The 14,420-nt window shown below is 33.0% G+C and overlaps 2 protein-coding genes across 2 annotated transcripts in view; one reads left to right on the top strand and one right to left on the bottom strand.

The window, feature by feature from the left end:
• t (C45 family peptidase tan) overlaps positions 1-2,127 on the top strand; it is a 58,360-nt gene extending 56,233 nt beyond the window's left edge. Inside the window, exon 7 of the mRNA XM_089646036.1 lies at positions 119-2,127. Coding sequence (XP_089502162.1) covers positions 119-219 — 101 coding nt within the window. The 3' untranslated portion in view covers positions 220-2,127. The remainder of the gene's footprint in view (positions 1-118) is intronic.
• A 4,741-nt stretch (positions 2,128-6,868) lies between these two features.
• On the bottom strand, positions 6,869-13,696 carry LOC149412420 (selenoprotein K-like). The gene is made up of 4 exons (XM_089645878.1): positions 13,536-13,696; positions 13,371-13,455; positions 13,001-13,078; positions 6,869-7,657 (listed from the first exon to the last, which is right to left on the bottom strand). Exons 1-4 carry the CDS (start codon positions 13,552-13,554, stop codon positions 7,567-7,569), a joined length of 273 nt encoding a protein of 90 aa, XP_089502004.1. The 5' UTR covers positions 13,555-13,696; the 3' UTR covers positions 6,869-7,566.
• Positions 13,697-14,420: the final 724 nt, after the last annotated feature.

Raw genomic sequence — 14,420 nt, 5'->3', positions numbered from 1 at the left:
GACCTATATATACCTGACTGCTTGACCTCTTCACATTGTTTGGGACTGTTGGGAGAATCGGGATTATAATTTTTAATCATATAACCATGCATTTTCTCACTATTTGGTTTATTTTCAGGTATCTTCGACTGCTGCGCTGGGACTTGGAGCTTGTACATCGATAAACCAAATTGTAGTGAGCCGTTAGTTGTTCTGCCATTGTTAACCAAAAATAAATGATCATCTCTAGGATGTATTATCTAGTATAAGATCGTTAACCGGTGTTAAAATATTATTTCCCACCTACATAATACAACCTTTTGGGATAATGAGGTTCCACCTGACACAAAAATGTCATGAGGTAATGGGCTCAAGAGAGAGGTGCTTTAGAATTCATTATCGCTTAATTTTACAGTTTTAGTTGGATCCTTCTTATTTCGAGAACACATTATACAACATAATTCCTACATCCATCGTTGTTCCTAACAGGAATGCTTGATTTAGACAACATAAAAACCTGCCGAAACATAGTTTTAGGTAAACAATTTTTTTTATGTAATATTATGATAAACTGTAACTGCTACTAACCTAATATGTACACAATATCTCCTAATAACCCATACAGATAATTATAATTAACATTTTTTGTACAACTGGTACTTAACAATATGTAAGAGAATAGAAATGAATAAATAAAAATAAGTTAACCTCTTAAATTATAAATGTTGAAAGTGGTTAATATATACATTCGTAGTACTGTGGGAGATTACACGCACTTTTGTATTCTCCAAAAGCGAGAACTTCTGCCTATCAGAATGCTCCAATCAAGAGAGCGACTGTATTAACCGTTGACATTTTCAACGTCACATACAGTTTAGAGACTATTTTCTGACTTATGACCTCTCTGTGCTTCTACTTTGATATATTTCCTATCACCTTTTCTAGTTGTACCATCGTAACACAATAATGTCACCTCTTGCATATTTGTTTGATACACATTATCTTCCATCATAGTTATTTATACCTATATATACTTTTACCTTTTACCATTTGTTGTCACAACTACACACGTACTTATGTATATGTAAATTTTTTTAACATTTCTCATTTAATGTAGGTACCTTTATGTGTTCTATATCTGTAATCTCTCCAATATATTGTGATGTTAAACTGGCAGACTACGAAAAATATGGGTAAATTTTTTTTTGAAATTATTTAAGAAATAAATAATTATTTAAGATAATATTCCGGTGATAACACAATCAAATTTATAATTCGAGAGGGTATATATTTATTATATTATGAATAGAAGAACCTACGTCCATGTCCAAAGTGTGGTTGTCTAAGAATATGTCTAAAAATATCGCTTTTTAGAAGAGTGAGACAATGTTAACGAATATGTATAATTGTTAGCACAGCGCTGAAGCAAGTATAAGTACAAATACTTATTTACGATTTAAGTTACTTTTATGACAACACTTATCAAATTTTATGTGTTTATAATTAGTATGCTAATCTGATAACTTAGTAGTTAACTAAAAGACATACAGAATACGAATATCAAAAAAAAAATTACATGTTTAGGTACAGCAGAATCATTTTAAAGAGATTCTTGTCTAGTGGTGTACTATATTGTAGGACTGCGGGTGGGTGTTCCAAACCACCGTGTGTTTGAACCACCATCGGTGTTCACAAATACATTCAAACATGCGCTCTTTAAAATGATTTGCCTGTACATAATATTATAGAGATTTAGTTTGTAGTTTCATACAACCTAAAATCATCAAAAATAGATACCATTCCATAATTCTGTTTCCACAGAAGGACAAATGTTAAAAAATGGTATTCACATTTGAATATTAAAAAACCTTTTATATTAATTTAATATATGTATGTATGCACCTACACATATTAAAAATGTTTGTATATAGCTTTTATAACTGTCTTGGTTATACTATATTAAAGAAACAAAACTTTTTATGCGTGTAGAATGAAGTAAATCAACTAAGTAGTGCAAATTAAATGTCTTTGGGAATTGATTATTAATAATGATAATAAAAATTTTCAGATAATTTAAATAGTGCCATTTTTGTCAAAAATCATTTCAAGGGCGTTGAAATTTTTTTTTTCCAATACTCTTATCTTATTATTAACTGATATTACATTGATAGGTTAATTAATTAATTTCTTAGCAATAATACATTAAGTACTTATTTTGCTGTATTTTGGAAAAGACAAGTTAGGCATGTATTTGTAATATTTGTTTCCAGAGTTCAGCTTCAAACTCATTACAATAAAACTTCATTAAAAAATGTGTTTGTTTTATTACTACGCATTTTAACTGATCTCTCGAATTGGAGAAATTGGAGTGTGCTTAAGGAAGTCGGGAGAGGAAGGAATTGAGGAAGAGGAAAGTATAATCACAGCTCTACATCAGGTTGTATTAGGAGTAGAACAAGTATCCAGTGGTAACATGTGGTACAAAAAATATATATTTTTAGTTTTTAGTTGAAAAAAATACCATATCAGTTTACAATCACTGGTTGAAGTCTGTCAGGTATCTACATAGGTCAGAATCCTCTTCTTGAAAGAAGTAAGCTTACTTGATCTACGAACTGTTATGTTTACCAAAAATCATAGCGGCTAGCTGCAAGCCCGTGGCTTACAGTGTTCCGCAAATGAAAGTGCGGCTCGCTGTAACTGTTACAGTGATGTGGATATCGCGTATACACTAGAGCCTGGTTTCTGGGTATGCTGTGGTTGCAGTTACAGCTGGCAGATAAGTATGCGGCTTTAGCAGTTTTATTCATATTGGAAGCTTGAAAAATATGAAAGAATACATGGTGTTCGAAAACTCACAGTACAAGTAAGAAAATGGTGAATCTATATCATAAGAGAAATAAAAAAAAAAAATTTTAGATTTGAGCACCTTGATTTACTATAAGTACATATTTTTTTGAATATTTTTTATATTATGCTGATAATTATATCTAGCAACAGATTTTTTTCAAATTCTATTTACTCAAAAACGAAAGCTCAAATCAAAAAGTTATACCACGAAATCAATTCCAAATATGATGTAGTACAAGGAATACAAATACTAATTCAAAATCGGATTGAATCAACGATAAAATATTGAATTTATATGCCTTTCTTGAAAGAATTGAGTTTTTATATGTTCAGAAACTCATAGTACCTACAAGCGGTAAAATGGTGAATCTACATCATATAGAGAACTCAAAAAACTTTTTTTTCGATTTGAGCACTTCAATTTATTATATTTAAAAAAAAATTATGTTTTTTTTTTGCATCTAAAGGTTTAAAAAATTTAGGAGCTGGGTCTAAGTTTCAGTATTTTAAAACATATAAAACAGTGGATGATTGCATCTTGCAACTGATTTACTTAGAATTGAACAAAAAAAATCTAAATTTAGACTCCATTTACTCTTTAGTTCAAACCAAAAAATTATACTAAAACATCGACTTACCAGTTTCCCTTGACTTTACCTGCTACAAATTTTTGAACATTGTGCAAATGATGCCAAAGTGGATGGATAATTAAGTTCGGTACGATCAACGAAGACAGGGCAAGTTCAAGTTCGTCAATTACTTATTGGTAAACGTAACATACGTTATAATCCACGCGATCATAGCTGACTTTAATTTGATAATCTTACGAAAAAAAACACTTTTTGCAAGTTATGCTAATAAATTATTTGATTGCCCAAGTAGATACGGAATATGAATAAATAGTTTTGTCAGTATAAAAACTTAATTCTTTCAAGGAAAGAATATAAACACATACAAATATACAAATATAAATATATACAAATACAAATTAGGAATGTATCGCTGATACGGTATTGTATTTGTATTTCTTTTTTGAAAGAATTGAGTTTTTTATATGGACCAAACTATTTATTCATATTCCATTTGTACTTGTGCAAACAAACAATTCATCTCAGTATTTTAACCTTTTCTATGCGTCATAAATTTGTATCACTTCGTTCACACGCGGGGCTATTTCTCATCAATCTAATTTATGACTTTAAACAATAATCACGCATGGATTTTAAAATTTGTTTTAAAAAATTCGTCGCTTATGTCTTGAATTATCTTTTCAAGTATAAATAAACAATCCGAACATCAATGGGACTTGATAAAAATTCGAAGTATATATATTCGTAATGTAACTGATACGGTATACCCGGGAGGCCATGTTAATATTTCAAGGATAACGATACACATGCATAAACATACCGGAGTAGAGCTCTTCAACTGTGGTGCGATGTAAGTGGTTGATTTATGGGTGCGATGTCGCGTTTGACTGGATACATGAAATATTGACACACTTAAAAAGGTTCATATAATAAAAAATAACTACACTTAAATTTACAAAAATAATGAAATAATTTTTCTGTTATTATGTCACCGTAAATATGTATCACTTAATATATTTTTTTATCGTGATAAATTTTGAAACAGTTCTCAACGCATAACGGCACATTGCACTCTAAGCACATAAATTTAGTAAGTTTTCTGACTTTGGGCTTCAGTGTTGAAGTGGCACAGACACGACACCTTCGACGAGGGTTTGTGTTTTTTGCTGAAGGGGGAACTTTAATGGGCATGTGTTTGGAAACAATTTTCGATGATAAACGCATCGAGTAATCTCTTGATGTTGTGGGACGTAAAATACTCGGCAAAGTTTTGTGATATTTCTCTAGTAATTGCTCAATCACAGCCATTTGGAAATCAGCCAAACTGACTTTTTTTGATGTTACAGTTTGGTATATTATGTAAGCATTTAATAAATACAAATCAATTATATGAAATGCAACTTTCCTGTACCATTTGAGTGACTTCCTCATACAACTTAAGTTGCTTAGCATCATATCAGCTTTGTCTACTAGACCCATGTTCTTGTTATAGTCTAGAACACATTGTGGTTTTAAAATGGGCTCTCCTGTAGATCTATTTATTTTTCCCGATGGTCCAACAGAACCATCGTGAAGAGTGGTCAGCATGTGGATTTCACGCCTATCGTGCCATTTCAAAGCTAACAACGGTGATTGGTGCTTTGATTGGATTTTCCCTTTCTTCAATTTAACAAAAGGTGCCATGCCTTTCCTATTTTTCCGAACAGTGCCACAAGCATTAGTTTTTTTTTCGTGTAAATATTTAAATAAATTTGGACTAGTGTACCAGTTGTCGCACCACAAATTATGACCCTTTCCGAAATAATCTGACAAAAGGGTGGTTACAACGCCTCCCGAAATACCAATCATTTTTTTCTGTATCAGAACCAACATAAATTATAAAATCGAGAATGAAACCCGTCATGACGTCACACATCACAAACATTTTTATTCCAAATCGGTGACGTTTAGATGGAATGTATTGCTTGAATAATAGACGGCCTTTGAAAACGATGATGCTTTCGTCAATACATAGATTTTCATGGGGCATCATAGTTGATTTCAAAATCTTTCGTGTGTGGTCAACAAGAACACGTATTTTATGCAGTCTATCAGTAGGCGTTTGAATATTACTATCACTAAAGTGGAGCATCTGTAATATTATCTGATAACGGGCATTGTCTTTCCAAATATTGGTGAAAAGATTATGGGGTTCGTACTCCAATGTTCCTCGATAGTTAAGTGTTTGTTCCTAGTCATGGCAAATGTTAACGCAATACACAACACAGCACATTTCTGAGACTGTTGTATCAACCCATTTTGTAACTCTCGATTTTGCTGTAAAATCCATCGTCCTAATTTTATATTGATTTGTTTCATCAACAATTTTTGTCATAATTTCTGTATTAAAAAAATGTTCAAAAAACATAAGTTCGGGCGTGTCTTCAGTTAACCTGGTATCTGGATTGATACCTGATGCGAAATCGTCGAATTCATAAATAATGGGTACGAAAGGGCCAGCAGTCCACAGATTTTCAACCACTTCTTCTCCTTCTTCAATGTTCATTTCGGGTTCAGAATCATGGCTTTCATGTATTTCAGCAGCTTCGCAATTATTATCCACGTCACTGTCACTAATTTCAAAATCTGAATCTATTTCTAAAGTAGCACCAAATATTTCTTCGTCATTAAGACCACGACCCGACATTTTGTATTTTGGCAATAAAAATACTTTCAAAAATTGATAAAAAGTCAAACTTGTACAACTTCACACTTGATTTTTCACTAAAAAAAAGTTTTAACCACGTATCTTTATTTGAAAATAATCTAACACTGACGAAATTTTATATTTCTTCAATAGTTTGAATGAATGTATGGAACTGAACTTATTTTAAAATATGATAAATCAGATGAATGTACACTGTAATTAAAATAGTTCATATCCACGAAAAAGCAAACAATAATTCGATAAAACAATGTAATCTACACGGCGAGCGTCTCTGTTTGAGAATCTTATAAAATGCGCCTGCGCAATAACGTGTGGAAAGACGCGGGAAGAATTCAAACTGATTCATTTTTCGCTCTGAGTTGGAAGATCCCTTCAAATCTTTGTATCGATGATTAGGATACGTATTATGGATAAATATCGTAAGATGTCAGTAGTGTAAAGATGTGAGATTTTTTAGGAGTATAAGTTTTACCGTGCTCAAACATGTTTCATACCCATAACGCCGAAGAAACTTTGCGTCGCACAGATTTGCCTCCCGCGTACAGGGCATGTACAGTGCGTCGCAGGCGTGCGTCTCCCGCAGGGATAGGGTTAAAGCATAACTTGCAAAGTTATGTATAATGTTATATATTTTTTTCCAAAAATGATTAAATTAGCGCCATCTATCAATGCATATAGTAAAATGTGTGTTCCGTTTAACCTTAAGTCCGGTAAGGTGAACAATCGAAATAATAGAAGAATATTTATGAAAAAGTTTATTCACTACACGTAATTAATAGTCCACAATAGAGTTCTGATCCAACATTAAGTTTGTTGTAGGGTTAAGTAAAATATTAATTAATTAAAAAGAAACCACTCCTGTATTTGGGTTACATAAGATATTTATATTATTCACAAAATGTTAAGAACATTAATCAATAAATTTATTTAAATCGTCAAGCATTGCGGGTCATAGCCAGGAACGATTTTTACATATGTATTATTTTTGGATTAGGAAATATAAGAAACATATATTATAATATCGTTGAATTACTTAAGTATAAAAAAAGCATTTAATTATATCAATCAAATAACATTATTGAAAAGTACTGAAGGACTATTGGGGTGCCCAAAGAATTTAAAATTATGAACTATTTTTTGAAAATTATTAGCAAAACTTTTTATGTAAATTGGCAACATTTCTAGGAATTACATGTCAATATAAGAAGTCTACACAAAAAGTCTACACAAACACCCTATTAGGTTGATATAATAATAATATATGTTCATAATATTATATTGCACAAAAAAACATACATATTATAAATATGTACAGGGAGATTCACATTAGTTACTGGAATTATTTTTTCACCAATTATAATAATTAATAATGACATAAGAATGGTATCAGTTTAAAGTTAGAAGAGATGTAGTTGGTTGGCGAGAGTGCCAAAAGGGGCGCTAGCCGCACCCGCAGCCACCAGCCGGGGGCGGTGGGGGACCCCCTGAAGAGCCCCCGAAGCCACGGAAGTTGTTGGGAGGGCGCGGGGGACTGAAACAACAAGCAATACATATTTTTATTTAAACAAATATACAACATAACTGTGAGTATTATGTAATCAATCTATAAAGCACACCGGATACGATTATTTGTCAATCGTCAATACTTTGTTCCAAAAGTCCAGATCAGGCACAAAACACTTTTACAACAAGCAAATAAATAATTAAACAGTTAGAAGAGCAATATAAAGTCATGAAATCATTTGTGACGGTAATAATTTATAATATTTGGACATTTTCATAAGTACGCAACTGCTGTCTAGCTCTCTCGTCGCGCCTCGACAATGTCTGACTATTGATGTCGACTGTCTTTGGGGCGCTTCAGAAAAAGGTAAACCGTACATACGCAATATGAATATGAATAAATAGTTTTGTCCGCATAAAAACTTAATTCCTCCCAAGAAAGGCAAATACAACATTGTATCGGTGATTCAATCCAATATTGTATTTGTATGCCTCTCTTGAAAGAATTGAGTTTTTATACGGACAAAACAATTTATTCACATTCATATTCATATTGCCTAAGTACGGGAGAAATAAAATAATTAAATTAACGCCATCTATGACCACGAATGCGGTAGATAAGAAATTAGATTTATTTTTTGTGTCCTATAGCGCATTTGCGAGATTTTTGGCATTGCATATACACTGCATAAATGGTACAATTATAACGTCTTAGGCTTTATTACCTGTAATTGTTATAAATAAATGTACAAATTATAAATAAATAAATAAATAAAGTATATTATAACAAACGTCGCGTTTAACCTTAAACCCTGTATAATGGAGTTGAAATTAACAGTACATCATTCATCGATCGATTCTTGAGCGGGATAAGTTCTAAACCAGAACATATCTATGAATAGTGTTTTAAACATATTTAGTTAATTGAATGCAAGTTGCACAGTTTTAATAATAATTTACAAGTCAAAGAGCAAATTCTATTTGCAGTTTCTTAGTAATCGTAAACATAAAAAGTTAGAATTTGTTATTATTGAAAACAGTAGTTACTTTATGGAAACATTTGGAATTATTATAAGTTGCCATAGTAATTTCGACGTTGTGAATAATTATTGTTGTTCTATGGGGGAACATAGTTCAGATGTCAATTGGATGAAATCATAATTTGGAGATATGACAAGTAAATTAGGAAAATTTCATAAAATACTCATGACATGTAATCATTATCATTAATCTGTTTGTCAGACACTTTATATCCAATCTCCAAATCTCCAGTACACGAGATATTAAAATGTCATTCAATAATTGCCTATCGTGGAATGTCTTACATCGCAATACAATACATGTTAAAATTATTGAAAGATAAGATCAACAAATTCAAATCTATTCTCTATCTATAATATGTTACGAATACACACTAAGAAAATTTCCGCCTTGTCGATACCACATTATAGATCAAAAAATTGTAGCTGATTTAAAAATAGAAAATAATTTTTTTACTAATTTTCCTCAATGACAACCTGAATTTGGTTCCGTCATTTCCCTCTTTTAGGTATTAACAATATTTTCTTACACAATTGTGTGGTAAAAAGCAACAAAAACTTACTGAGAGAGAACTTAAAGAGTACTGCCAAGATGAATGTATGACAAAAGTTTCATAAATGCATGAATTTTGTCATTTGTTAAAGCCAATTTTAGGTACTAGTATTTTATTACTGATTTTCCTCAATGACAACCTGAATTTGGTTCCGTCATTTCCCTCTTTTAAGTATTAACAATATTTTCTTACACAGTTGTACGGTAAAAAGAAATAGAAATTTTGAGTACTTCCAAGATGAATGTATGACAAAAGTTTCATAAATGTATAGATTTTGTCATTTGTTAAACCCTCTTTTACCTGTAGGTTCTAGTAGTATCTATATTAGATGTATATGAATCCATTTTTAAAATAATTTCCTCTAAGAATAAATCTCTACAAAGAATTTTCAAAGATATTACGAAGTGAAGTTCTTACGAGTTCATAATGCCGCATTCAATTTAAGTATTCATTTCCTCAAAAAGACCCTCCACAAAGCATCCCCAGAGATAACATAGACCCTCAATTTCCTCAGGGCCTCCAATATGGAGTCAATATTTAAAAAAAGTTAAAATGAGACTTACATAGTGTCAGCATTTCGTATTATACGAGCGAGATAAAATACATGCAGATATAATTTATTATACAGGGTTTTCCAATAAGAGGTGTTATTTTGATATTCAATCGTAAAAGATCAATGGTTTCGTTGCTTGTGTGGCACGTAGCGCCGACTTGTTGAAAGTAAATGTTGTCTAGATCAATACCATCCAATTCCGGCCATAAAAAATCATTAATCATCTCTCGATAGTGCAATCCATTCACCATAACTGTTGCTCCAGCCTCATTTTCGAAGAAGTAAGGTCCAATGACTCCGCCGGACCATAAACCGCACCAAACAGTCACACGTTGAGGATAGAGAGGCCTTTCAACAATAACTCTTGGGTTTTTCGAGCCCCAGATGCGACAATTTTGCTTGTTGATGAAGCCACCGAGGTGGAAATGGGCCTCGTCACTCAAGATGATTTTCATTTGATTCACTCAAGTGAATTTTAATAATTTCAATGCGTTGTTGAAGCGTGTATCGTTAGATTTTTACTAATGGCGTAGTTTCTACTTGTCAAATGTTAAAAAATGACAGCTTCAAAAGTAACATCTACCGAAATAGCGGGCTATTCAAACTAACACCTCTTATTGGAAAACCCTGTACATGCAGACATAATTTATTATATTATCTAATCATATTATTAAAACCGCGGCATGAAAATGTATTTCACATAATTAAACAAAATATACATTTTAATTACTATCAAAAATAGTATGTCATTAACTACGCCACACAGATAAGAGGCAAAATTTTATAGCGCGGGTGCAGAATTTAAACGCAGCCTGACCTAGTCCCACGGCTAAACTGAATTAAACTATTCGGCCCTTCTAGGACTTCAAACTCTTTCAACGAGTTGGTACATAAATATATATTTATACCCCCTTACTAATAAACGTGTTTTAAATTTAACACAACTGAGAAACAAGCGTTGAACAATTGTCACAAATAACAAAGAAATTACTGTACACTAATGGTAGGTGTCAATTTGGGAGCCGGGTAAGGGTACCGTTGCTCCGGCAACCATTATTTGGATAACCAACACTTTTGCTTAGGTCGACCCAAGTGATTTTCTAAGACTTACGGCCGCTGTTCCCAACTTTTTAATCGTTATCTAAGTTCAAATCTTTGTTTTTGCTCAGCCAAGCGATTTTTAAGCATTTTGTAGGGAACGTTCGATTTGCGTTGTTCCCAATCATTTTATCTTTAAAAATCTTAAGTAGCCCCACACACTACCGCACATTACCATAGACAATAAAATGACATCAAATTAAAAACTTTCTATGTTAAATTAATATTAAAGAGTTAATTATTGTAGCTCTTATTAATACACATTACTTCTTTTAAATACCGTTATTCCTAAACTGGTATTTCATATTTTTTAAACTAACGTATATAATATATTAAAAATAAAGTGACAACTTGAACGTGATGCAACAATCGGGACTTCCCATTTGATTTGGCAGATCGACGTAAGTTTTTTCTCCGTTCGACAGCAAAACAAACCCAAACAAACCTTAAAATGGAGATCAAAGCAAAGCGTGCGAAGAACTTCACACAAAATGATAATGACAAATGCAACACAAAAAACTGAAAGGAGCGCGACTGTCGATTGTCAGAGTGACATTTAATCATTGATTCGCGGTATTTTTTCACTCTGTCGACACTTTTTGTAACTAGTTTTTTCCTTACATATTGCTAATGGCTAATCCAACTGTCCGGCTGGCTTAGACTGGGCGGCTTGCTTAAGCAATTATTGTGTGTTGGAATTACGTAGTGCAGTGGTGATTCGCTTAGAATTTGATTATTAGGATTGGGAACAGTGGCCGTAAGACTAAGTTTGGTGACTTGGCAGGTGTGCTCGGGATCATGTTGTGAGGTTTGTCCAGGTCAGTGACGGATGCGTCTGCCCAACAGCTGCCTTTACCGGATCGGAAGAGGCCGGTTAAAGGAGACCCTTTGACCTCTCCACCCCGATTCTCTTGATCCACCGTTCCTGGACATACTGTGACGCCATGATTCCTATCCACCCTTCAAATCTTTTCACTCTCAGAACTTTCTCTCCTTCCTTTCTTCAAAAAGGCCCTCGACACAGCATCGCCAAAGATGTCAAAAACGGTGAGAGAAATTATTTTTCTCAGGGCCTCCAGGGTGGAGTTAATAAATTTTGAAAAAAAACCTGATATTTACCCTACATAAACGGTTGTTTATCCGTTGCGTAAAATTTAAATCCCTAGGTAATAGGCGCATAAATTTACAAAATAAGTAACACTAAATTAGAAGAAAAATATTCATTATAAGTAAAGGATGGTATATGGAATAAGTTAAGACAAAAGACGGAAATAAATATAAGAACATAGAAACAAAGATAATAAAACATAAAGAAAGATAAGAAACATAATAATATATCAAGACATGTCTAATTTCCAGAGCCATTTTTGTGAAACGTACATGTCAACCCAAAGGTGCTTAGCAAAGCTTAAGTAGAGTTATGATTAAACCCCGGATGTGCGTGGGCTGTAAAACAATAAAATGGAGTTTTATTTTGTGGGTTTATCAGGAGATACTAATACTTATATCTCCACCAGTAAGTATTGGATTGAATTACATTATTTCCCTTTCGTATCCATATATGTTTCTTTATTAATAAATTGTCTATCTGCCTAATAGTTAATAGCGCTGTATTTTGTTCTTAATTATTAACAGTAAGTTAATAATTAAGAACAAAATACAGCGTAAGGTTCTATGTAGATACACTTTTCTTAGTAAAAAAACCTTATTTCGCATAGTTCGAGCTCTTTTAGCATCTGAAAATGATCAGTTTTAAAGCTATTGCCATAGGCCAAATCAAATTAATATGTGAGTAACTTTTCCACCTGGTTTCAACTTAAAAAGAATTCCAAACAAGTAAAAATTTGCAACAAATAATGTGACGTGCTGTTAGATTTTTAGAGTTAAACTGACAATCCAAAGGTCCCTACTTCAAGATAGACATGATAGTGTTAATAGAAAATAACCATTTACATTCCAGACTGTAAAAGCCTTCCAAATCTCACAAGCAAGAGTTCAAAGAAACAAGTAGATGGTCAGGTTTGTTATAATAAAATTTCTATGTTGCAGATTGTTGTTGCAACATGCAAGCGTCACTTTAATTTAAAAAATGCATTAATCGTCCTTGAAACTTGTGATGTACATACCCTGAGCCAGGTGGGCGGTAATCTGTAGAGTAGCGACTGTCGTTTTTGGTCAAAGTCGGATTCACCAAGGTACTAAGACTGAAAAAACACAAACAAAAAGGTTAATGCCTAAGGAAGGACACAAAAACTAAGTTTGACATAACAAAATTCAGCAACAAAATGATGACGAAAATTAAGTCAGATTTTCACAGGATTGGTTTATTTCGATTGCTTTCTTTTCCTTAATTTTCGGGCTATTTTCGTCAAGGATGAGAAAGCGAAATACGCCTCAATACCACGAAAAACGATAATAAAACAGTTCACATTTCACATCGCAAAAAAACGCTTTTGTTACAATAAATACAAGGATAGGACGCGGGGAGATACTCACAACATGTAGACGAAGTTGATGAATCCCCAGAAGAAGCGTGTAATAGAGGAAAGACTGAAAGGTTGTCTGTTACTGACCGTGCCATCTGAAGAAAAAACACATTTCTAGTTAGTACATAAATAACACACAATATTACAACTGTCACAACAATAGTGGCTCACATACCCGAATTCACGTAAACCATTTTGGCGGTATATTTGTTATCTGTGATGAGAGAAGCTCACGTTATTTTTATGTGATGAAAGAACACGTCAGTAGTGAAGGTTCTCGATACGTCAGATTTGGGACATTACAAATAATTATGTTTTGTCTCATACTTATCTGACGTTTACCATAACCAATATTAATCTGCGGATATTGTCTATGGTTTAATGTAAAGTTTGATTCACAGCTTCGCGAAGTAGTTTGCTGCGGGCTTCAAAAACAATATTAGAGCGTTAGTAAATTGACTATTTAACTTTTAATTGAATAGTTACACAATGGACGACACAAACAAATATTTTCTGCGTAAAGCGTGCAGCGGAATTTGACAAGTTAATCCAAATAATATTTTATAATAGAGCAGAATATACATTTACATATATTTACATATAAAATTTTTTGGTAATTTTTGGATAGGGCCTGACACATATGATTTGAGATTTTCACGGCCAAAAGTATTTTTGTTATTTGTTTTTGGGGTGTTATGCCGTGTTGCGCTAACTCCTTCTTTAGCCAACGTTTCGGACAGCATTGCAGTGTCCATCATCATATGTGAAGAACATAAAATCGGAGCGGAACTTACGAAGCTGACCGATGCACTGGAGCGTAACGGCTACCCAGCAAGTCAGACAAGGCAAATCATAAGAGCCAAATCTGCACCAAACGAAGACAGAATTGAACAAGAGTCGAAAGGCTGTGCCTTCCTGCCTTATGTGCACAATGTGACAGACAGAATTGCCAGGCTATTGAGAAAAGAAAATATCAAGACTGTCTTCGGAACAACAACAAAGATACAGGACTTACTGAGGTCTGCAAAGACTAAGTTTCCTCTGGAAACAGATGGAGTAT

This window comes from Hesperophylax consimilis, chromosome 23 (assembly GCF_061612785.1).
Source record: "Hesperophylax consimilis isolate HC1 chromosome 23, BYU_Hcon_1.0, whole genome shotgun sequence".
Taxonomy (NCBI): Eukaryota; Metazoa; Arthropoda; class Insecta; order Trichoptera; family Limnephilidae; genus Hesperophylax; species Hesperophylax consimilis.
The sequence above is the reverse complement of the archived record's forward strand: the minus strand, read 5'-3'. Positions and strand labels throughout refer to the sequence as shown.

What these genes read in the sequence shown, in the direction of transcription:
- LOC149412420 (XM_089645878.1), bottom strand. An exon ending in ATCAACTTCGTCTACATGTT is followed by an intron (nt 13,079 to 13,370) that starts GTGAGTATCTCC and finishes GTGTTTTTTCAG; the next exon opens with TCTTAGTACCTTGGTGAATC. An exon ending in TACCGCCCACCTGGCTCAGG is followed by an intron (nt 7,658 to 13,000) that starts GTATGTACATCA and finishes TTGTTGTTTCAG; the next exon opens with TCCCCCGCGCCCTCCCAACA.